This window comes from Trichoplax adhaerens, genomic scaffold (assembly GCF_000150275.1).
Source record: "Trichoplax adhaerens TRIADscaffold_5 genomic scaffold, whole genome shotgun sequence".
In the NCBI taxonomy this organism is placed as follows: domain Eukaryota; kingdom Metazoa; phylum Placozoa; class Uniplacotomia; order Trichoplacea; family Trichoplacidae; genus Trichoplax; species Trichoplax adhaerens.
This window is the reverse complement of record NW_002060947.1, coordinates 4,890,387-4,917,290: the sequence shown is the minus strand read 5'-3', so window position 1 is coordinate 4,917,290 and position 26,904 is coordinate 4,890,387. Positions and strand designations below refer to the sequence as shown.

The 26,904-nt window shown below is 32.0% G+C and overlaps 3 protein-coding genes across 3 annotated transcripts in view; 1 reads left to right on the top strand and 2 right to left on the bottom strand.

The window, feature by feature from the left end:
• Positions 1-2,931: 2,931 nt before the first annotated feature.
• TRIADDRAFT_25152 (uncharacterized protein) lies at positions 2,932-11,602 on the top strand (the record flags this gene model as incomplete). Its single annotated transcript, XM_002112915.1, has 5 exons — positions 2,932-3,258; positions 3,556-4,078; positions 4,412-6,351; positions 6,737-8,319; positions 8,803-11,602. Coding segments are annotated over 5 exons (7,173 nt in total), but the record flags the coding sequence as incomplete, so codon positions are not given.
• Positions 11,603-17,206: 5,604 nt separating this feature from the next.
• On the bottom strand, positions 17,207-20,396 carry TRIADDRAFT_56600 (uncharacterized protein; the record flags this gene model as incomplete). Its single annotated transcript, XM_002112472.1, has 4 exons — positions 17,207-18,392; positions 19,276-19,347; positions 19,483-19,554; positions 20,338-20,396. The coding sequence occupies 4 exons, from the start codon at positions 20,394-20,396 to the stop codon at positions 17,207-17,209; spliced, it is 1,389 nt and encodes a 462-aa protein (XP_002112508.1).
• A 1,663-nt stretch (positions 20,397-22,059) lies between these two features.
• Positions 22,060-26,904, bottom strand: part of TRIADDRAFT_56599 (uncharacterized protein) — a gene marked incomplete at both ends in the record, with an annotated part of 9,581 nt that continues 4,736 nt past the window's right edge. The window contains 10 exons of the mRNA XM_002112471.1: positions 22,060-22,150; positions 23,002-23,067; positions 23,646-23,698; positions 23,847-23,871; positions 24,098-24,169; positions 24,628-24,699; positions 24,897-24,968; positions 25,533-25,616; positions 26,211-26,282; positions 26,407-26,487. Coding sequence (XP_002112507.1) covers positions 22,060-22,150; positions 23,002-23,067; positions 23,646-23,698; positions 23,847-23,871; positions 24,098-24,169; positions 24,628-24,699; positions 24,897-24,968; positions 25,533-25,616; positions 26,211-26,282; positions 26,407-26,487 — 688 coding nt within the window. The remainder of the gene's footprint in view (positions 22,151-23,001; positions 23,068-23,645; positions 23,699-23,846; positions 23,872-24,097; positions 24,170-24,627; positions 24,700-24,896; positions 24,969-25,532; positions 25,617-26,210; positions 26,283-26,406; positions 26,488-26,904) is intronic.

Below are 26,904 nucleotides of genomic sequence, written 5' to 3'. Positions count from 1 at the left end.
CCTATAGTATTGAACTGTACAGTACTGTACACGATCGTGCCTTTCTTCGTGCTTTTCGACGTGTCTATTATTATGTGATCATGTGGTCATCAAAGTTATGTATTGTTGAACGTAATTACTAAACAATAGTTTCTAGATATGGTAATAGAGGCACTAGATAACAATAGATATGGTAAAAACACCCACTCAACGTGTACACAATTTCCAGCCCTATAGTGAATTGACTACGTTGAAAGTCAAAAGGGGAAGATTACTGGAGTCTTTGAAGAACGCTACTTCTGACTGCATCGCTTGTTATTAAGCAAGACAGAGAGTGAGGGAAGGAGAAAGAAGAAAGTTGGATTCAAAATTAGGTAAAAGAAATAGAAAATAAGTAGATTAGCAACTACTTCTAAATCACCACGCGTTAATTGCATCATTGAATTGAACTTGGTAGTAATTGAATATTAATTTCCATGGGAGAGCTAGCCAGTCTTGATCGTTGTGAAGAGCATGTTGCAGTTCAGTACAAACATGTATCAAACATCATAAAAGCACTCATTTGAAACTTAGTTAATATTTCCTGTTATGCTTTGTTAATTACACGCATAAACTTAGAATTGGGTAGGATAACAAGCATCACTTGCAAATGATGCAAAATTTTCAACTGCCATCATCTTTTCACACCATCTATAAACCTGTCTAGTCTTCAATCGATTGCCAATCTTCCTTTTCCTATTCTCCAAATTGATCGACACGGTAATCAATTTAACTTAATTTAACGGTAACTATCCAGTCATACTAATATAATTGAAGCCTTAAACAATGACCACGAACCTTGTCGACGCCATTGTATAAAGTCAACCTCATTTTTTTTATTTTCAGTATAAATTTAACTTTAAAGTTTTTCCTCTCTATTTTTTTTGCCATCGATAGTTTTTACTTGATTTCATGACATGCAAGTAGACACTGACACCACCTTGTCATTTAGTAATAACTCACATTAATAAAGTAACGGTTAAAAAAATTCATTTTTTTTTACACCAGAATGTAAGAATCGGCAACTTTTATGTCGGTTAGTAGAGAATAAGGATGAAAAGGTGGTCATACGCGCAGTTCGCTCCATGACACTATTTACTGTAGGATTAATTCGTGTGACAAATTTGAAAATCTATTCTAAATAAAATATATAACGTAACAATACTATAAAGTGAAGCCCAAATTGGATTAGATAGAAGACATCCTCATAGATTAGTCTACGATATTGTAATGGACACTTGCATTTAATACAAGGAGAGACTTTCGTCACACACACACACACACATCGATAGCTTAAACTGGCTATATGTATTATTAACAACTTTATTTTATGATCAAATAGAAAGTAATCCTGCAATCGATTTCTATTAAACACTTGCTAATTCTTGTTACTTATTTTCTTACTTTGTCTTTTACGATTCTTCTACTTATCCACCGGCGTTACTTCAATCTTAATCATGAAATCTGCCTATGATTATGTTTGATTTCCGTATTCAAATAACTGTGCATATGGTGATGGTCAATCGTCTATATCAATAAACTCGCATATCTATTAATGTTAAGGAGTGAATTAAAGAATTATTTTTATATCGAGACGTCGAAAAAAAAAATAGAGAATTCACTTCTCTACAACACTAGAACCAATTAATTTGAGCCATTTCCCATTATTGAGTTAATAACAAGCGGTTATATATTCTGGGTAATCCCGACTTGGTTTAAACCTTACCTTTTTTTATTTTATCGTGAAAATTCAGCGTCGTCGTGGTCAATCACTGCCTTATTAATTAGCTAATTGCCTATTATTCAATCATCTTAATCTTATAAAGATAAAATTTATAGGCAATGGAAAATTTTTACCCGTCAAAATTTTAATTTTTCACATAACCGCGCTGCTTAATTAAAGAATATAGCGTCCAAGTTTGATATTTCTTCATGAAACAAAAAAGTACATTCTTTTCACGACAAGATGTAATGTCGAACTATAATCATCGTTAAAAATTTCGCTAGACAGGTAATTTTAAAGAATACTATTTTATCGTAATCTTTTTTACAACTAAATCAATTCTCAATATCTCGGTAATTCATTATTACCTGCTGTACTCTAATATAGATTGATATTTCAATAACTCAATCTACTAATCATTGTGCAGTAATCGAGTAACCAAGCCCAAAAAAAACATTAAAATCGCATCAAATTACTTTCATCTCAACATGGCTACTGCAACTTGTAGTGGCCATGTTGATCGACTAAAGATGATTAGCCATCATCGTCCAATAACTATAGCCATGTTGTTTATTGCATGGTTATCGATGGCTAATTGGATACCTACTGCTAATGGTCAAGGTACGATACAAAGATACACATTTTACATTGCAGAAAATCAATCAATTGGAACAATAGTTGGCAATATCACGCAAACCGATCTCAATGATCCTCGATATACAAAATCAACCGGCAGTAGCCAACTTAATATTAATTCGACGACAGGAATTATCTATACTACTCAAATTTTAGATCGTGAAGTACAAACAAGTTTAATTATGACCGCTAGCATTACACCTGGTCCACGGACCGCTATTATCACCGTTCATGTTAATGATGTTAACGACAATCAACCTGTATTTCAAAGACATCAATTAGCAATCCAATTTTCCGAGATTGCCCCTAATGGATCAACACAAGCAATCGATGCTGCTACTGATCCTGATACTGGCGCTAATGGTAGATTAAGTTATACAATCCAAAGTGGTAACAAAAATCAAGCGTTTGCACTTCAAGTACAACGTTCAACTTCAACTAATTTCGACTTTGTTAGTTTGATGATTATAAAACCACTCGATCGTGAGCATCTACCATTTTATCAATTAACTATTCAAGCTGAAGATGGTGGCCAGCCATCCTTGAAAGATACCATGATTGTTAATGTTACTGTTGTCGATGCTAACGATAACCGTCCAACTTTTAATCAAAGCCAATATAATGGTCAAGTTGTGGAAAATGCTACCATCGGTACCGTTGTTCTACGCGTCTATGCTAGCGATCGCGACGCTGGCAACAATGCTAAAATTCTATATAGTATAATAAGTCAACCATCTAGTCAAGCATTTAGTATCAATTCAACAACTGGTCAAATTCAAGTTCAACGACAATTAGATTATGAAAGCCGTTCATCGTATGGCTTAACTATTGGTGCTAATAATCCCGGTGATAGTCCAACCACAAGCTTTGCAACAATTCAAGTTATCAATATTATTGATAAGCCTCCAGTTATTGCCCTAACCTACTATCATAGTGGCGGTGCTTACGTCAATGAAGACGCTAAAGTTAATACTAAGGTTATTAAAATTGATATTACCCAAATTGATTCAAGTAGCCAATATCAAGATGTTATCTTAACCTTAACCGGCGGGCAGGGCTATTTCCAATTAAATACTACTGAATCACCACGCAGCTGGCTTGTAGTATTACAAAAATTATTAGATCGCGAAACTCAATCCAATTATACTATAAATATTACTGCCTACTATCGAAATCAGCCAACGTTGTCGACAAGTAAAGTTGCAACCATCCATGTCCAAGATGCAAATGATAATTCACCTGTTTTTAATCCAAACGTTTATTCTACCAGTATCAATGAATCCGTGCCTATTGGTACGAAAGTAGTGACTGTGAAAGCAAATGATCGTGATCAAGGTGCTAATGCTCAAATTACTTATTCCATTGTCACTAGCGCTTACTCTAATTGGTTTGCTATCAATTCTACTACCGGTATGATTAAAACAGTTGATCAATTGGACTATGATGTTACTAAAAAGGTTGATTTAATCATTCAAGCTAGCGATGGACTCTACACTAGTACCTGCAATGTCAACATAACCATTTTAGATGCCAATGATAATCCGCCATACTTTCGATTTCAATCGTATTCAGGCAACGTCGACGAGAATGCAGCCATTGGTACACCTGTTATTACTGTCCAAGCTATCGATCCTGACACTGTTGACAACCAAGTCACTTATTCTATGAGCCAACTTCAAGGCAGCTCAGTATTTACTGTCGGTAAAAGCGATGGTGTTATACGTACAGTGCAATTATTGGATCGAGAAACTATCAATAATTATACATTTTATGTGGTAGCGCAAGATCAAGGTGGTCGAAGTGCTCAAGTTGAAGTGCGTATTCAAGTCAATGATATTAACGATAATCGGCCTATATTTAATCCTTTGCATTATAATATCAACCTACGTGATATTGCACCCATTGGTCAATTAATCTGTACACTTAGTGCAAGCGATCAAGATCAAGGTAATAATGCAATTATTCGCTATCAATTTCTACCGCCCCTGGATGATCATTTTCGACTGAATTCGACTACTGGTCAAATTTTCTTAGAACGTAAGATTAACCATACACAAATAAACTACACTGTATTATTGGTTCAAGCAATCGATAATGGTAACTTGCAATCCAATCAGTCTGCCAATGTTAGCATTAGTATTGTAGGTCCATATGAACAACCGCCTGTATTTGATTATCCGTTATATAATTTTACAATCACGGAAAATCAACCAATCGGTAGTATTGTTGGTATTGTCAGTGCAAAAACTAGTGAACAAGGTACCACTGGCCAAATACGATATTCGATTAGCCAAGGCGATCCACAACACTTACTTCAGATTAATCAAACTGGCTATATTACAACACAGAAAGCAATCGATCGTGAAACAGTATCTCAATTGACACTAACAATTAATGCCAAAGATAGTGGATTACCACCACTTGTTGGACAAACACAAGCGCAAGTTCAAGTCAATGATATCAATGATAACTATCCACAATTTGACAAATCAAATCAAGCTATTCAACTATTCGAGAATACGACAATCGGTACTGTTATATATCAGGCTATCGCTCATGACAAAGATTCTGGCCAAAATGGTCAAATTACCTATGGTATAGTCGAGAATTTTTTCAATTCTTTTGCTATTGATAGTCGAAATGGTAATATTACCTTAATGCAGTCGTTAGATCGTGAATTGGTGAATATTATAACACTCAATATTACTGCCACTGATCGTAGCCAAGATAAATTTCTATCGTGGATGTTATTAACGATTCAAATTTTAGATAATAATGATAATGCTCCACAGTTTAAACAATCACACGTTAGTGTCAATATTAGCGAAGCAAGTACCGCCGGTACATTAGTTTATCAAGTAAAAGCGACTGATCCTGACGCTGGTACAAATAGCCAGTTATCATACTCATTTGTTAATGTAACACAAAATAATCATTTCGATATTAATACTACCACTGGCAGAATTACCATCAAAAAATCGTTAGATTATGAAAATCGATCTTCGTATACACTTTTCGTTAAAACTCAAGATGCTGGCCATCCTCCACGACAAGCAATCTTAACGTTAGATATACATGTCTTGGATGAAAACGATCATAGCCCTCAATTTCAACAAATAAGTTATAATTTTGGCGTTAGTCAAGGCCAACCGATTGGCACATGGGTCGGACATGTTGATGCTCGTGATGATGATACTGGTCTCAATGCTCAACTTACGTATCAATTTTTGCAAGCTAGCGCACCTGGTAGCTCCACTAATTTTTCCATCAATCCAGTAACCGGTATCATTACAACTAAGACATTACTTGATCGTACTGTACAATCAATTTTTAATTTAACCGTAATAGCACGAGATCAAGGAATTACTCCTCGTAATGCAACCACAGAAGTTATCATTAATGTTGGCGAGGTTAACAATTATCTACCAGTGTTTGCAAAGCATAATTATCCTGTCAGTATTGTTGAAAATGTCGAAATTGGAACATTGATTGTACAAGTTCAAGCAAGTGACAAAGATATCGGTAAAAGCGGATCAATTGTTTATGCCATTCTTGACGGCAATCCGAATAACGCATTTATAATTAATGCAACTACTGGAAGAATTACTACCCATGGTCCGTTAGATGCTGAGAAACGGCAATATTATAGACTTAATGTGACTGCAACCGATGAAGGCGCAACCGCTAAAATGGATTGGTGTACTGTTCAAGTAAATGTTACCGATGTGGATGATAATATTCCTACCTTTACAAAGCAAGAAATTACTATTGCAATTAAGGAAAATATCCCATTAAATACTACCATTGTTACAGTTAAAGCTACTGATGCTGACGTTAGTGCTAGTAAGATTTCTTATTTGATTCAAAGTGGCAATGTTGGGAATACATTTATGATTGACCGGGAGAACGGAAAGATCATCAATCTTAAGCCATTAAATTATGAATTAATTCAACGTTATACTCTGCTAGTTGAGGTAAGTTTTACTACCATTGCGTAATTTCGAGTTTTAGACGTGATTTAATTGAGATAAATTGTAAATATCCTTCTTCACAATTTTCATCTTCGAAGATAGTCGTTATTATATTACTATTAAATTAGAAAACTTAAGCTCTAGTCTTTTCATATTATCAATTTTTATGAGGCTCCTGAAGAAAGAATTTACTTACTATGATCAAATTTTTTTTCTACATACGTGATCGTTACGACTACTAAATCATATAAAGCTTGTAATAACTTCATTATACTTTTCATTTATGCAACATGTATCAGTTCAACGTTAAACATAAAAGCGCTATAACATTTTTAGTTCATTACTTATGTTTATAAAAATATAAAAAAACTATTTTTTTCTCCTTTAGGCTACAAATCACGTTCGAGGTCATGCTATTAAAAATACAAGACCTGATGTAGTAGAAGTTACCATACAAATTATCAATGTCAACGATAATGCTCCAGCATTTGATCGAAGTGCTTACTACTTTGGTATAACCGAAAATTCTCCTTTAGGTTCTAAAGTCAATTGCGTTAATGCCAGTGATAAAGATTTAGGCCAAAATGGTAAAGTTCGCTATGGTATAGTTAATGTTTTACCAGTTACCGGCCATTTCATCATGAATGCTACTACTGGTTGCATTTATACTGCTGCTGCTATTGATCATGAAAATGTTTACAAGTATGACCTTATTGCGAGTGCTACTGATCAAGCAGTCAATATTTCTGAAAGGAAAACTAGCTTAGTTAATGTTGTAATATGGGTAGCTGATCAAAATGATAATGCGCCACGATTTATCGGCACAAGTCATATTCAAGCTGTCAACGAAGACGAAAGTGTTGGTACAACTATTGCACAAATTATAGCTGTCGATGATGATTCACGTCAAAATAACAACATCGAATATCACATCGTAGAAGGCGATAATGAGGGTAAATTTGCTCTTGACGTTGATAATGGTGTATTATCCATTGCTTCCAAATTAGATTATGAACGTAAGAAGCAATATGCACTTAATATTTCGGCTACCGACAAAGGTATTCCAAGGAGATCCTCTTACATGAAATTAACAGTTTACGTTGTTGATGTCAATGATCATGCACCTACCTTTAATAAAACAATCTATACAGCATCTATTAACGAGAATGTTCCATTAAATACATTTATTGCAAGCGTAGCTGCTTATGATCGAGATACTGGTAAATATGGTAAAATTACTTACAGTATACCATCCGGTATTGCTAATGATACATTCAAGATCGATAGTCAGGCTGGTCGTATTACAACTGCAAAATATTTGGATCGTGAACAACATCCACAATACATTTTGACTGTTGATGCTCATGATAATGCATTACCGTCGAAATATAGCTCAACACAAGTTGTTATCACAGTCTTAGATATTAATGATAATCCACCGCAATTCAGCAATCAAAGCCATACTTTTTATATTCCTGAAAATTTTCCACCCACAAAAGTGGATCGTATTATCGCCGTCGATAAGGATAAAGATAGCAATAGTCGAATTACGTATAGTATCGTATCTGGTAATGTGGATAACAGTTTTTTAATCAATCCTCAAACTGGCGAGTTGTCAACAACTAAATCTTTAAATCGTGAACGTATCGCTCAGTATCAATTAACTGTCATGGCTAAAGATAACGGTAGTCCATCTCTAAATTCTACAACCAAAGTTACTGTTATTGTTACTGATCAAAATGACCATGATCCTAAATTTAATCAGACAAGATACAGCGCATCTATTGCTGAATCCGTAGCCATAAATACAACGGTTACCACTGTCTACGCTACCGATGCCGATAGTGGACCAAACCAAATTATACGTTATTCAATTATTGGTACCGATAATGTCCATAAAGCATTTACCATTAATCCTGTTACTGGGCGCATTGCAACCGCTGCAAGATTAGATCGAGAAACTATAGCAAGGTCAGCCAGCATAAATAGAAATAAATTCTTTTACTTTCTTTATCTACCTTACCCGACTTAAATATTTAAATTTTATGGTCAGCTATTAAATAGTTCTTCGTAAGCTAGATAATATGCCGTGATTGATAAACCTAGACAATAGTCTTTTCTTAGCTTTAATGAAACTTTCTCTGTGATCTGAGGATACCTGTCTGTTATGCAATTGCTACTTATTCTTTATACGAGTAAATGACCAATTTTTAGAAAGAAAATAGTATCTGCACTGTAATTTCACTTTATGACCTATAACGCTAATACGATATGATAGGATTAGAATTATATAAGAAGGAAAATTTTCTGATGTAAAAATGGTCTTTAGTATGAAACATTAGTATTAGGTCGACAGTCAACAGAGATCACTTTAGTCTTATTTTAATTCTATATATTTGCTTTATATGTTAAGCGTTGACTCATATCTGCATTTTATGTTTTTTCACGATTTAGCTATAATTTTCTGGTCAATGCTAGCGATATGTCACCATTTGGAATTCGAACAGCAATAGTTAGTGTTGATGTCAGAGTTACTGATATTAACGACGTTATACCTACCTTTACTCAAGTTCCTTATGTGGTTAACATTTCGTCATCAACTAGCCCACAAACTTCCATTATAAGCGTACAGGCAATTGACAATGATTTTGGTTCGAATGGTCAAATTAGTTACTCATTTGATGTATCAACTTCAAGATTTTCAATTAATTCATCCACTGGAGTTATTAAAACTATTGCTTCACTTGGTGATAGGCCTAATTATCGATATACGTTAAGATTAATTGCAACCGATCACGGTAATCCTGCACTACGTGGTACAGGCTACGTTGAAGTTAATGTTGGCAATTTTGCACTTAACAAACCACAATTTAATCCCAACGTTATAAGCACAACTGTACCAGAAAATTCTCCAAGCAGTACTTTTATCACTAAAGTTCAAACTAGTAATGTGAACAGCAATAGCGTAACGTATAGTATTACTAGTGGCAATACTGGTAATGCGTTTGCAATTAATGCTATTACAGGGGATGTTACGGTTGCTGATAGCAAGCAACTTGATTATGAAATTAACAAATCTTTTAATTTAATTATTGTGGCTAGTATTAATTCGCCATCCATTGTTAATGGGTATCTAACCTTGCAAATTAATTTAACCGATGTTAACGATAATCGGCCACGATTTAAGCATGAGTATTATCATTTAACTATCGATGAATCTACACGAGCCGGTATGGCTATTTATCCGATAGTCGCCACTGATCGTGATTCTAATGAATTTGCTTTAATCCGTTACGAGATCGTTGCTGGGAATTTAGGTCAGACGTTTGGCATTTCTGAACGTAGTGGCCAGTTATATACGATGAAAAATTTAGATTACGAAAAATATCCATCGTTCGATTTAATTGTAAAAGCTTATGACTATAACGATACAACGCTCTACAGTACCTGTTCAGTTAGGATTTCCGTGATTGATATGAATGATAGTCCACCATTATTTCATTATGTTCCACCAGTCAACATCTCTGAAAATACACAAGTTGGAACTATTATTACCCTTGTCACAGCGTCGGACTCTGATGTACGATCCAATATAACTTATAGCTTTAAGCCGAATGGCAATGGTAATGATACGTTTAGCATCGATTCATTTCGCGGCTTAATAACTTTAGCCAGACGCTTAGATTACGAAAGAATTACCAGCTATGAACTTATTGTACAAGCAACGGATCAAATACAGAAAGCGCAAACAATACTCATTGTTAATGTTTTGGATTACAATGATAATGCACCAGTGTTTGATAAACCAACTTATGAAGCAACTTTACAAGAATTTTCACCACCTCATCAGCCTGTTGTAACTGTCCATGCTACCGATCAAGATTCTGGTGACAATAGCAGAATAGTTTACTCCATTGAAATCACGTCTACAAATCAATTTTATATTAATTCAACAACAGGAACGATTTATACCGATCGAACTATTGAATATAATCCTAACATGCCAATCATCCAATTAGTAATTACAGCACGTGATAATGGCTTTCCTCAATTAATTGCATTAGTGCCTGTTCGTATACAAATTACTGATGTCAATGATAAAGCACCTGTGTTTGATAAAAATAAATACATACAACATGTACCAGAAAATGTACCTATTGGAACTGAAATATTACAAGTTCATGCTACTGATCTAGATCGTTCACGGCGTAATTCTATTATCACATATAGCATTATTTCTGGTAATAATTATGGATTATTTGAAATGAATAATATATCAGGTATAATTAAAAATATAAAACGGTTAAATGTTAACGGTCAAAACGACCGCTTATTTGTACTAACCTTACAAGCACGAGATCAAGGTACAGTACCACAATCAGGTTATGTTACAGCTGAAATTTATTTGGATGACGCAAATAGCCACGCTCCAAAATTTAATGTTAGCCAATATCAAGCACTGGTTACCTTAGATGCTAACAAGACTGACATTGTTATTAAATTGCATGCCAATGATCAAGATCACGGAGCAAATGGTCAAGTTAAGTATTCTATTATCTCTGGTAATAACAAAAAACTCTTTCAAATACAACCAACGACAGGAATTGTTACTGTTAGTCGAATCCTAAATCAGCAAGATATTGGTGTCTATAATTTAACAATATTAGCTAGCGATGGCGCAGCTATTGGTACAAGAAACAGTACAACATTAGTGACCATCACGATATCTAAAAGCCCACAAGCACCAAGATTTAGTCAACAACAATATTTTGGAAGTATTGCGGAAAATAGCCGAATTGGATCAACGGTGATGACTATCGATGCCAATAGTTCTACTGCGGATAAAATAACCTATAAATTGATCGCCAATCCATCACATCCATCAGATGACACTTATTTTCAAATTCATTCATTAACCGGTATTATTGCACTAGCAAAAGAAGTAGATACAGAAAAACAAGAAAAATATTACTTCCAAGTTGAAGCTGAAGATAATTACGTTCCACCTAATCGAGCGATTGTGCCAGTCATTGTTACAATTACAGGAGAAAATGAATTTCCACCCAAATTTGAACAGTCATCGTATCTATTTCATGTGCTATCTAATTTTTCAAATGGAGATATCGTGGGAAAAGTAATTGCTCATGACTTCGATGCTGGTCGAGGTAGTGAAATTTATTATTTTTTTATGCCAACAAGTGACCGTATCGGTTACTTGCTAAATTCTACTTCTGGACAAATTATACTGAATCGAACTGGAGAATATCCACAAAGTGACCAGCGCATGTACATTAGAGCTGGACCAAGTTTTAATTCAACAATTTATGATATCACAAAAGTAGACATCCAGATAAATGCTACGTGTATCAAGTGTCCGACAAATATGTCTCAAGAGACATTAATCATTATCATAGCTTTAGGAGTAGCCCTATTGGTATCAATGCTAATTATTGTGCTTATCGTTATTAAAGTAAAATATTGGAATAAAAGAAAGAATCAGTCACTTCAAGGACCTTTCACAAACGTCATCGATAATCAGGGGATTCAAAGTAGTAACTATAGTCCTCAGAATCTACGAGGACACGATAATACTGCTGCACAAGATGGCTCTGATTGTAGCCAACTGGAAAGAGGATTAACACAAGTACATAGAGCAAGCTATAATAATGATTCATCTTCAAGTGGTCGAGGTTCATCTGAAAGCCACTTGCATGATATCGATAATGAACCCGATTATGATGAAGAAACCGGCTTACCAGATATGCATCGAAGTTTGCCTGCTGATTTAAACACAGTCTATCATAGCCAAGATAACATCAACTTACCTTTAGGTAATAATCCTAATTATTTGGAAGATATTGGTAGGCAAATATTAAATAATTCCGATGCTGATTTAAGAAGTTGTTTGCCACACCTTGGAAGTACTCATAATTTTACTATTGAAGGAGGTGGTGAATTTGATGGTCAAGATTTAGATTTTAGCACGACAAGCCTAGCTATTGATAGTTTAGAAGAAAATGATTATGACGACGATGGTGGCACATCAATAAAGTCAACTACAAAACCACGAAAATGGCATTATGAATACACTAATGACATGATTAGCAAGAAAGAGTTATTGCAGGGTGATTTTAACCCCAGCAAATTTGAACCTAATTATAATTCAGTTAAGGATATAGTGGACGATATCGCTTCAACAAAAACTGATACGGACAATATCGAAGATATTGATCTCAAAGGCGGTCATAAGTTAAGTTTAAAAGATAAAAAGTCTCCAAAGACTGAATCGAGTAGCCCTAATCCTCCAAGGATAAATTACAACTCGGATGCCTATCAATCACTGATTCATTCAAATAATCTTTCACATATGATGTCACCTTTACCTCCATCATCGACTAATATAGCATCACCGATATCGACAATGGATAGTCAAATAGACCTAAGCGGAATTATAACGGATAGTAGTCGCGATATTAACAATCATCATCGGCCACTATCAATGCAACACCAAGATCATATGCATCCACATCGTTCTAGCTATCACAAAAACTATCGTCCCACATCGAATAGGTTAAGTAATTCAATTAGAAATCAACCTTTAACTGAACAACATTTTAAAGACAGTGATGAAGAATTATCAGAAGCATCCAATCATTCATCAATTAATCCAAGTAACGAATATTACGGTCATTCATTGGATTCAATCTCGCATAATAATAATTCCAATAGAGCATCATCGACTATGGGACTTGGAAATCCTTCAGTTCATAGCCATAGTGACATTGATTCAGATCAATCTATGATCACTAGGCATGATGGAAATTATCCTAAAGGCATGTATAGTTCAGCTGGATATAATCAACCTTATTATGAAAGTAATGAATCATGCCTTGAAGACAACTTTGATAGTAAAGATGATACTTTTTCCTCAATTCCTTCAAGAGTTGATCGTAATCAGTACTCAAACTCTCGACTGTCACGTAATGTAAACGGTATTAATGCCACAGATTGTTCGAGATCAAAACCGAAGACGTCAGTAATGAGCACGTATAATAAAGATAAATCCCGCATGCAAACCACTGTTAATCCAGTCGATAACATGAAGGATCGTCATATCCACCATCGGCAGCATAGCAACAGTTTCCGTCCAAATCCTGTACAAATGGAAATGACTAGCATGAGATCATCACAACGAACACCATCAATGCCTGAGTCAGCTGATGCTATCAACGTATAAGTAACAATTTTTTCATACTTTGTATTCGTTATCTTATTAGTGAAATATAATTCTTGATAACAAATAGATATTTTTAGCTACGGTTAACATCCATCCAACGGCTATTGTAGACGATACTAAAAAAACAGTACTTTAATTTTTATATCGACAAAATATATCTTTCAACACGATATTACATTTCAAACGCAAGTCATAACTGTTATTAGAAAAATTTGAACATCGTCTACATTATCAATTGTATTGCTAATACATTGTGAACAATATAATTATTGTTTGCTTTTTAAGTTTATTAGCAATATTACTTTCTTATAAGTAGTGACGGCATCATAATATGCATCAAATTACACGGTATAAAGTGAAAAATATTTTCCTATTTTCATACAAGATATTTAAATTGTATATATATATAATACACATATCGTAATATAGGGTCTCACTCTATATTCATACATATGTAATCTTATTACCCGGTTTCATGCAGTATTTTTGATATGCAGGATAGATGTTTCTATTGTAAAGATAATGTAATTAGTTTAATTTTTGTAATATTTTAAATATAAGATTTGTAGTAAGACTTTCTTAAAAATATACATCCGTTTCATTATTTTATTCAAAGCACGTAAATGGTATGAACATTCTAAAGGTTGTTGTAACTTTATTAGCTGTTTTTGACATAGCAGCATTTTCGTATCCATGGTGTACAAGGTTATATGGCGCTTATTTGCAGTAACATCAAGCTGGTTTTGTATATATGTATGTATAAAATTAATAACGATAATAATAAATTTATACATTGTAACAACATAAACTTCATGCGTTCGCACGCTTTCACGATAAATATGAAAACGGGGCATATATTTTTAATCATAAATATCTACTGTCTATGAACAGCTTAGAGAATAAAATTGAGGTGATTTTACAGCTTGCAGTTTCAAGAACATACAGATTCTGATTAGTCTTTACACTTTCCATTACAATTATATTATGAATCGTTCCAATAATACTAATAATAATAGATTGAATATGATCCTGTAGTACGAATACATGGATAAATAGAGAGCGCACAAAGTAAGCAACGTTCAATCTCTGGCTACTTTTCGAAAATTAATCCAGCTTAATAAGAAGATTACTAACAATTATAATTGGTTAATTATTCATACGGAATAAGATGACTGCAATATAATGTAGGGAACAGCTACAGCTATATCGAATTAAGAATAATCATAAAATGCGACAATGATAGCGTATCAATAAGAGAAGCGCTGAATTTGCTACAATAAATAGTTAAACGTATCAGAGTCGAGATGATTGCTATTGCGCATATATAATATTATACTCTATAAAGGAATTGAGAGTTGATGATTGATAAATTATACGTATACTGTATTGTTACAGTGTTATATACTGTATTAGAGTAGAAATATCTATGTTAGGATAATCCTGTTAGACTATCCTTATTTAGTTAACTTCTAATTTGGATATACTGTGTTTTAATATAGCACTGACTTTTTATGACAGTGACACTTATACACATACTGAATTAATAGTTATAATAGGGAATGCAAATTATCTACTTACAGTTCGAATCATTGTGATTGTAATTTACTTACGGTAGATTGTAAATTATCATGGAAATGGTCCGTGATAGGACATATCGTAATCTGACTATTCTGTATTAGTCATCACATGTCTACGTTTGTAAATACTGCTGTCTGCATTAGGGGAGCAGTAGCTAAAATAAAATTAATACCTAATTCAGTAAATGATTCCAATGTTAATTGTATTAACTACGACTCATGAACTATTGAGGAGTAGTATATAAATGCAGTATATAGTGTAATAAAGTGGATTCTCCAACTAGTGTTTAACGTAAAATACGAGGCGTCTAAGTCTTTGTGTAGTCTGCTAGTAAAGCAAAAAGTGTTTCTGATATTGCGGATATCGTTCCTTGATATGTGGTTCAAGGAATTGACTTATTGATCGTACATTACGTTATCTTGTTGCAAAGCTATTTTGTGGCATGTATCTTCAAAAGTAGCAGGAGTGATGATTGAAACATTATATGTGTGCAATATCCCTGCATCAATTCAAAAATCATCGAAGACTAAAACACTATATATAGTACGGTATCATTACTGTAGCTGCGACACTAGATAGCTACATTTATTGTACAGTAGTATAGACGACAGAAGTGATGATTGAGATACTACATAGCAACATCCATTGGAGAAATGTTGACTGAGGCACTATATACTTTAGTTGTATGCATTAGTCAAGCGATGATTGAAATACTATATACAGCAGAGCATATTAGGGAAGATCTGGTTCCGAAACTAGATAGCAAAGTGTATTGCAAAATTGATGATGATATCTTATATCGCACAGTTTTATGTGTAGCATAAATGATGATTGAGTCATTACATAGCAACATGTCTTATCGGTAATTTTCTATAGCAGTGTGTATTGAAAAATTGATGATGATATATTTATTATATCGCACAGTTGTATGTGTAGCATAAACGATGATAGCGTCATTATATAGCAATATATCTTATCGATAATTTTCTGTTCACAGCAATAGATAGTTTGTCTATATTGAAGAATTGATGATTGATACATTAAACGGTTATATTTACTGTAAAAGTAATGATTAAAATGTTTTATGGCAATACGCATTTGAGGAACTATTGAATGATTCATTATATATCTCTATACGAGAAAATAACTGAAAGGACATTTAGTAATGCTAACCGAAATGTACTAATTACGCGCCAGATTGCTATACAAGTCTATCAATTTATATACACGGTAGGCCTACTGCATATAACTATAATGATATTGCTGCACAGATACGATCTATATTTGAGTTATAGTTACAATAAGTAATCGTAATCAAGACGTGCATTATATTACGTAGAAAATACCCCAATTATCAAATGATGCATAGCTTTATCAGAGTGCCACAGCTATGAAAGGTTTAATGTTAACTAATAACAACAAAAATTAGTATGGCTATTGTATGCAATACAAGATGCGTAACTATATAATGTCGTTTTAATTATATGTAGAATAATCCATAAAGCTATACTAAGATCGTAATCATAACTTTATACATTACGCACATTGCTACATGAGAGTCCAACGATGGTCACTATGACGATTATAGTGTGTAGAGTTTAGTAATTTCAACATACCATAGTTACGCATTATAGTATCTGTAACTTGCATACTATGATATAATTCACTTATATAATTTTAAAATAATTGATTAGTGTTTTCTAATATGACTAAGGTCTACAAATTTGAGTAGAGTTTTGGAAATCATCCTAATTTAAGTGCAGCAATTCTTTAAATCATTTCTTAACCGAACTCTGAATGCTTCACTTTTAGCTTATGTCAAGAATAAACTGTTGAATTTTATTATTTATATATCATTAACATATAACAAGCAATAAGTAGTAAAGACATTGAATACATGAGAGTCCTACTAGCATACAGATATTCGAAGCAAAGTATAAAATTAATCTGCTTTATTTGATAGCATGCATTGGATTATTGGGTAATCGTGTGCTACAAAATAAATTTTCTTTGCTATTTAGCTATTATAGTTTACTAATATAACTATAAATCATTAGCTACAGTTGCAGTCGTAAAAGTAGTGGTAGTTTCTATCTGATTGGTTTGATAGATGCCGGAAGATTGAAAAATTACCTTTGACGATAATTTAACTTCTGTGCTTGATGACATTTTAGATTTATGATTACGTGAAAAAATATGGCCTATAGCGGTAACTAATGGTCGTAGAAATCGCCTAAATTTAGATTGTAGCCAAGGATAGCAGTATGTCACAGCTGGATTAGTAAATGTATATAGGTATGGGTTCAGTGCCGCGTTAAGAGGTAATGCAAAGATAGCAATAAATTGTAATGCATAAATATTAAACCATCCGGTCCAAAGAAATTGAACTATTAAGATATAATATGGCATCCATGATGAAAAATTTGTTACTACAATTAATAAAATTCGCAATGTTAAACGTTTCTCTCCTCGATCAATATTCCGATTAGATAACTTTCTGGAAGTTTTCAATGATATCAAGAACAAAATATAAATGGTAGCAGTCATAATCCATATGATTAAGGTTAACAAAGTGAATGTTGCTAACCATTTCCGATAGTTTAAATTCTCTACATTACTTGGTACACACACACTGCTGTATTTATAAATGCGTTGATCACCGTACTTGCCCACACTGTTAGCAACTGGAATAATGACAAATATAATGCTAAATAGCCAGCCGATACCTAAAGCTATTTGAGCTGTTTGCATTGTTAAAAATTTTTGAGCGAATGGCACACCAATATGAATATAACGATCAAGACAAATGAAACCGATGGTGTAAACTGACATTAAACTTGATAATGATACTAAGAAACAAGCAAAGTAGCACGGAATACTAGTTAACCACTTTTCTGTTCGTGAGCCATAAAATCCCCGGTAATACTGATCAGCAATAGCGATTATTAATAAGTATAATGCCATAAGTAAATCGACTACCGCTAGATTTGATATTAACAAAACGGGAACACGTTTTCGGTTACTGCGATTGCTATAAAAGCAATGATTACGTATCAGGACCATAATACTACCAATTAATGCTGCAATACCAATAATCCAAACGAATAATTGCAAAGTAAAATGAGGTAAGATATTATTGCATGTCGATAGAGAATCTTGATCAGGTAATGGTATACAATGTGTAACTTTCGCAGGTACAATGCAGCAAAGATAATCCCTGGTAGAAAATCTATTAGCATAAAATGTGAATAATAAATTGTTATCGATCAGTGAAATCTGTAAATCTACAAAGAAATTGAAAGTTGGTACGAAGAAAATATCATTTAGGCGTACTTAATAAAGAAATTGCAGAAATAGTACCGTATTTGTACTCAATTAACACCCTTAGAATTAGTTAGCTTTAAGCCGACAGAGCATATCGGATTGGCTCGTATTAAAGTACCCAATGAAAACAATATTATAAGAAATCTATGCTGATTTATGCCACATAATAATAATATGCAGTTAAACTAAGAAAATTCGGGCTATTGACAGTCAAGGATAGTGAAAGGAAGTTCGGTACTAAACAATTAATGCATAAATGATATAAAGCCAATCATCAATTCACTGCTCTTAAATAGATATCAATATTACAAAATCTAGCAATTAAAAATTCATAAGTTCATTTATTATCATCACGTAAGACGAGACTTTTAATGGTCTACCTCAATCTATGATGTAATATTATTTCCGTTATAAATAAAATTATGTAATTCTTTTAGAAGATCGAATATGCCTTCAGAATAACAGTATACGAGTATACTTTACTCATATTTGTGGTCTTTAAATTCATGATACTGTAATCATATTCTGTCTAAGAATAAATGCAACCTTAAAGCGGTATCATTCGTTTGTAGTAATAATACGAATATCGAACTGTGGTATTGATTACTATAACACATATGTCAGTCAGTTTATATTATAGGGTACTCAGCCGAAAAATTTTACTTTTGCTGCCTTCTAATCTTAAGCTGTTGCCTTTTGAATTATCGTAAATCTTTCGAAATAATATATCATTGGTTAAATTTTCTAAATTTAAAGGAAATATAGCCAAAGTGAGTACTTTGCCTTACATGCTACTGAGTTGAGCTGGACCAAAAAACGATTCCGATGAAATATTTAGTAAGGGATTGTTTGCGATAGATCTATAAAAATTAATCATTAATTTAATAAAATAGCAATGAGGATGCCAGCTACTGTACGTTATTGCAAATATTAACAAACTTTTGCCATAATAATTGAAGCAAATCAAGCATAACAAGTTTTAATTTATGACTTACAATAATTGCAAATGTGGTACTTGTTCAAAAAATCGATCCTTTAACGTTCTAATATTATTATTACTGACGTAACTAGAATATTATCAACATAACGAAATCAGTTAAAAGTCAATATTTGCGGTTTTTATAAGAATCTTTCAAATAAGGTATCACTCTGAGCGTATTATTTAAATTTTAAAGATATATCTTAATAGATTTACAGTTGGTTTAAATTTGGGCAAATTGATAAAACTTCCATTAACAGATCGGTTGTTATCAAATTATCGGAAATATTCCTATGAAAAGATCAAATAATAGTTAATTAACATTTCAAATGAGTTAATAAAATTAGTGAAGTAATATAATAAAATAAAATATACGCGTATATAGGACACCTTATGCATATTTTAGATCAATGCTTATCAATTAAATGGATTAAATTATTAATAAATAAACAAGCATTGCAAAAGTTGTATTTTTGTAGCTTTAGTTACAATTTAAACCTATTCATTTTAGAAAATCTTACAAAGTATGCAAACTTCGAAATTCCACACGCTTATAATTCGTAAAATTCTTGATATTATTGTTAGCTAGTTGTCTTGCAAAATTAAAAAATTTTAAAAGTTCTCATGAAATACTATTAGAGGATAAGAACTTTAATCTATTTCAAACTTATTATTACAGTTCTTTTAGGTTATCATCATAGTTTTGGAAGATATCCGATCCATCCATAGAGGTTAAATTATTGTCGTTAAGGTTCCTAATGTAGATAATAATATTTCTATCCATCAATTAAATTATCACAAATAATCTATTCATAGAGTTTAACAATAATTTTTTGTCTTAATTTCATCGATGTAGCCATAATTAATTTACCTAATTGCATTTACGAAGATTACTCTAATCTTAAAACTAACATAAAGCCATAAATCCATTCTATTGGAGATCACGATGATATACTTTTATGACTTGTAAATTGTAGCATTTTAAATTTTATTTTAATAATCTCACTATCTGGATTGTTTATAATACATCAAATAACATATCGAACCAGCTGCGGTATATTCTCTATCACGTAAAATGTTGTAAAGAACTTTCTTCGATTTTAATTGCAAAAATGATACTACCCAGAAAATTATCGCACTAATCATTATAGTTTCAACTGGTCAGTGAAATACGTACAAATATAGGGCTTGAAGACATACTTACAATTCTGAAATGTAGCCATTAATGTGTGAAAAAATGGAATTTGGAATCATTGTAAGATTGATGCCGGCAAGTTTGCTACAGTTGAAAGACAAGGTTGATTTAAAATATTTTTGATCTGTAAAATTCTGCTATGAATGTAATAATAACGAAACATTACATAGAGTATCCGCATTGGAATAATTGCGAATTTTCGAGACAGTCTTGCGAGATGAATAATGCTTGAACGATTTGGACTATTTTCTCTAAGGTTAATGGATTGTAGCTGATATCACTAAAATTTCGGAATAAGAGATGAATCGGTGCAAGATTACGCGAAAAGAAATTATAGATTTAATAAGTTACAACTGCTTTATGAAGTATAACATTATGTGAAAGATGACACAAGTAAGATTATGAATTGTAAATATCCGTCAATTAAGTAACGAGCTATCCTCACATGGATCGCAGAAATAAATTCAATCTGAAATAATCGACTGGAATGTCATGAAGGTCATTTCCAGCAATATTTCTAAGAAAAAAAGTAACCTTTATTTAGAAAATAATTATGGATATTTGTTACAAAACAGCTTTGCAACAAGATAACATAATGCACGATTAATCAGTCGATTCATTGAACCATGTATCAGGGAGCAGTATGTACTCTTTCATGAACACTTTTCCTATACTAGTAGACTCAAAAAGACTTAGACGCCTCGTATCTTACGTTAAACACCAATCATAAGAGCTAATTTTATTATACGATTTATCGCATTTGTATACTCTTTTACAATAGCAAAGACATCCTAGTGAGTAATGTTAACGTTGAAACCTGATAATGAATCAAAAGCTAATTTTATCTACTGCAACATAATGAAACAATAGTATTTACGAACATACGCATCGAATGATTAATACAAAATTGTCAGATTACAATATGTCCTATCACGGAACATTTCTACGATAATCTATAATGTACCATAAGTAAATTACAAATCACAGTGATTTGAATTGTAAGAAGATTATTCTCGATTCCCTAATTAAACTGCTAATTTCAGTAGGCTGTATATATCACCATAAAAGTTAATGCTATATTTAAATATCACATATCTAAATTAGAGACTCTTCATATAAGAGTAAATCAACAAAATCATCCTAACATAGATGTTTCTACTATAATCTCGATATTACCGTGTATAACACTGTAACAATATTCTGTTAGTGAAACTGTAAAAGAGGAAGGGCAAGGGAAGTATGCTCACATCGAGCTTACGCACGCCGATGTAAATACAAATTTTACGTTCTACTACTTAATTCTATAAAGATTAAAAAATTTACCATGTAACGAATGCATACACCAGGATAGTCACGTAGCACGACTTAAATAATTTACTTGGATTTAATGGAAACTACTCACACAACTCTAGGGTATGCCGCCAGTTTGCTTAGTATTTGATCATATATGTTAATACCACGAGCTTCCATTTTATTAAAACTAACGTCTCTAAAACCACGGCAAATTGAAAGATCAGTTAAATAAATCTTGATGCATCCGATTTAATACAAAACTATCACTTTTTCAAATTTCCACAAATTTTAAGTGATAAGGATAGAATATAATTAGTAAGTAATTGTGTTCATACATTTTCCTTAATCTTTTGAATGTTTCATTACAGCTTGCATCAATACTTTCAATCTGGTTATGGCTAACTTGCCTTTACAATTAGTAGATCAAAAATGTGGATAGAATTATAAATAATCCCAAACTTTAATTGTTAGATATACTAGTGGTATATAAGTAATTACATAGTAGTAACGTTTAGCAGTTTAGATTATACTACATATAAAGAACTAATGGATGTAGTATAAAGAATTTGTGGAAAATATTCTATAAAATTTCTGGGATACTAGCATTATGTGTATTATTGGTGGCTATATTTATCAAACGTATCTCATACGAATATACGGATATGCTGTACTAGTGAAATGATGCCGAAAATTATAAAATTACTGAAGTATTCAAACGTACATATATTTATATACTGTAAATAGTCTAGCAGGTCCATTTCAGTTTCAAATCAAAATATGCTTCCTAAAAGTATAAAATCTTATTCTGATATCTACTCTAAATAAACTGCATTTCTATAGTAATCTATATCTTCTAAGGTAAGTATCTCTAAGTTACTGTAAAGTTACTTTTAAAAATCTCCAAAGTTACAATATGAATCTAAGACCTTAAATTAATATTAAAGTTACATTCTTTACATTGAAGATCAAAGATCTTCGTAATTTTGGTTTTTCTCACTAATTGAAGCCTAAATTAAGAATTAATTAATAATAAGTGGAATGACTTACATTTCAACTATACTCTTGGAAAAGCCTTTACATGTTAGATTGTTCAACCGATTATTATTGATAGATCTGTAAATAATTCGTTACAAATATTATAAACATTACTATACTATAAGCAGCCGTATCACACAGACATGTATATTTCAATATAACGATATTATATGAAATCTATTATGCTATGATATTAACACCTACATTAGTGCCAGACTGATCAGCTTTCCAATAGCGCTAGATGGTATTGCAGTCAATAGATTATGATCTAGAATTCTAGGATTAAAGTAATAGCTTTCAGTTTAATATCTCATTGATAAAATGCTTGAATACTGATATCAATTACGAGTAATACCTTAAGTTCACATATAGTATACATAACAATTTTATATCTGTATTTTACTTAAAATGTGACTTGCTTGAATCTGAATATTAATTCGAAGTAGACGTAAGCGTATATCTGCTCAATGTTACAGTAAATTTTTAAAGACACTTAAAACAACTAGGTAATAATCTGTAAACCGGGAGATTATAGGTAAGATATTAAGTGTTACGTTACTCGCTAGTAACAAATTGTGTTGTAAGAGTAACATTAAACCAGAATTCCTTATTAATATGATCTATTTAGTAGTTTGATTATCTAAGACTTTACTTACAATCTTTGAAGTTGCGGCAAATTATGCATAGCCTCTGACGAAATAAACTGGATCTGATTTGAAGAAACATCACTAATAATAATAGTTTCAAAATTATACATCTTATAACCTCCAAGACAAGTAATAGTAAAAGTAATATTAAAATTGATTACTATTGCTTAATCTAAAATCGGAATTTGAATGTAGAAAATAAAGACTAACCGATAGGTATGAAGTACTAAAGTTGCTGTATGCAGAATATTAATAACATAATTATAATCAAACAGCTACATTCAAATTCGACAATTAAAGAAATGAAAGCAACTAAACTGAAATCTGAATAATAGTTAGCTTTTAAACAAAACGAAGTTAAAGACATAGAACACTATTAAAGTAACTAAACTTTCTTCAACAATAACTAATCGATCCGAAACAATTATATGTGACCATCAGTCCTAACTAAATCAACTTACAGCGTATTCAAACATCTAAAATCATTTCGTAGGAACCTTTCGATATTTTTGAGTCGATTGTTTGCTAAATATCTAAAGTAGAGATTGAAGATCAAAGCATGAAAGAGCTTCTATTCGAAGATAATCACAGAATAGTTTGCATCAACAGATTTATAACTTTTCCTTTCAAATTTTAAGAGCAATTGTATTCAATCAAGTAGCAAGACAGCATAGCATATACAAATAGATTGCTGCATTAATTATAGGCAATGAGTAATATTACATCAAATATTTTTTAAATATTACTAAAGTAAATCAAATTGGACAATGTTTGAATTTCATAAATTGATTAGTTATAGTGATTAAACAAGTTAATCACTACGGTAACAATTATGCAATACAGATTATACCAGCTAGCCCTAAAAAATCACGTAGAATTTACTTTCGGGAAAATCGAAATTATTGCCTTTAGCTATAATTTTCATTACTTTAAGATCTCGCAAACAAGCAATAACTTTAAATTAAGACATAGAACTATCAGATCAACTTACAATTCCGTTAATTTTGTTAGATCTTTGAAAGCGAATTCAGAAATGGAGTGAATAAGATTTCCTGATAGGGTTCTAATATTAATATCGACGTAATTATTTATATTAATACGCAATTCCAATAACTTTCACCTGTAACAATGTCTAGAATCGTATCCAAAATATTACCGATTTATTACTACGTAATTTATTGAAACATAGAATAGCCTCGGATGATAAGTAAATTACTATCGTATTTGTTATAAAAACTTCGCCATACAGTTGAAACTTACAAAATCGTTAGGTTTGTAGCAGGTGCAAATGTGCCATTGTAAAGAGTGTCGATGTAATTGTTAGCTAAATTCCTAAACACATTATTTATGAATAGAATATGCTACCTTAGACTTTTTACCATTGTAATCGTAACATTCTTGTAAGGTAAACAAAGGTTGTATACTAACAGTATTTTCAATTTAGAAAAATTCCAGGATGATTCCAATTTTATACTTGATAGATAATTATTGCGAATAGAACTGTTGAATTAGAGATAACTTTGTTTAAAATGAACAAAGAATTTATATTAGAATAGCTAGAACTTAATTTTATTGTGATTAACTTCAGAGATGATTATTTTTAATTTAATGCTACGAAAGTATATGATATAAAATCATACAGTGTGTGTAAATTGTTCAATTTGGACAGGAATGTTAAATCGCTTAAAGAATTAAAGTCCAGCATTAAAGTTGAAAGATTTTGCAATGCTTGAAAGGCCGAAGTATGAATATGTTCCAAATGATTGTTATTGATGTATCTATGGAAATCGTAATATTAACAGCATTTTAATTTTACGTTGTTAAAAAAGAGTCAAAGGACTATTATTGATTGAAGTTCTACACGTCAGCTATACTAGTGTGATTTAGCTAGCGTACAAGCTTGCTAATGGCCTCAAGAAAGTTGGTAAACCACCAAACCAAGAAACTGTCATCTCACTAATTCTGTTATTAGATAAATCTCTATAGTATGCATTAAAAATTTATTTTAGTTAGATCATTCATGAAGTCCTTTGTCGTAATTATAAATTTGATAGTGATCGTAAAATCTTACAGCTGAACCAGCGATTTATATCGATGCAAGTCGATTTGCGACTCAGAAGTAAGGTAATTCCCAGACAAATTTCTGTGTAAATATAAAATTAAATCGTACTTAATTATTAATAAATTATAGAAATTTAAGTTGGAAATAGGAGGCTATACGAAAAAAAGCGGTAAATTGCCATAAACATATATTGATTATTAAAGACTTCACTACATTTAGTAGTAGTGATAATTTATCTGCTTAATATCAGCAACTATGAATTACTACAAGGCATATACTTTATATGAATAATTAAAAATCTGTCTAATTACATTTCTATATGTAACCATGATAAATTAAAGTGCCTATCTTAATGAACTGACTTAAATTTCACAATATTAATTAAATACAGTACGATAGTTCTTTTAAATCGTTTTTTAAGGCTGTAATTGCCAATTTCGTAAGAGTCTTTATCGACATAATCAAAATATACTGTAATTTCAATTAGTGAAAAATACGAGTACGATACTTACAACATCTTAATTTGATCGTGTTCGATTCCAACTAAATATAGCATTTGGTTTAAAGCATTATTTGACAAATCACTATATTAAAGAATGGGGTTAAACATCAAATGAAATCCGTGTTAAGAACACCGATAATTATTAGATTCGCCAATCATTGTGATTGGCTTGTTATACAAGAAATTTGCAAATATAATTAACTTACACGTAAAGGATTCGACTTGAGGTTAAAACCCAACTATTGTGTGTGTTTTCTGCATCTGATAATGAGTTTCTTGATAAACCACTGTAATTTAGGAAAATGTGACAGAATACTTTACTAAAATAACAACTTTAAAGAGTTATTTTAGGTCTGCACTCTGTAGGTTACCGTAGCAGTAAACTGTCTAGATTTCTTAAACATTTTGGTCTCGTTCGATAACTGATTTTGTAGCTAATTTCATGCATTTAATCAACTTTGACTGTATTTATATGCTACTAATAAGACAGGAGCTAAAATAATTTCAGTTGCGGTAAATGGTATTACAAGTTCCATTACGATGTACTACAATATGACTTACAGATATTGAAACGATGGAAAATTTCGCAAATTAATTTCATAAAGAGATTGTATCTTATTGCCATCCAACCAACTTAACATAAAATAAAATACCGAGAGATAAAACATTTTCAAATACAGTTATATTTCACAATTATTAACAAC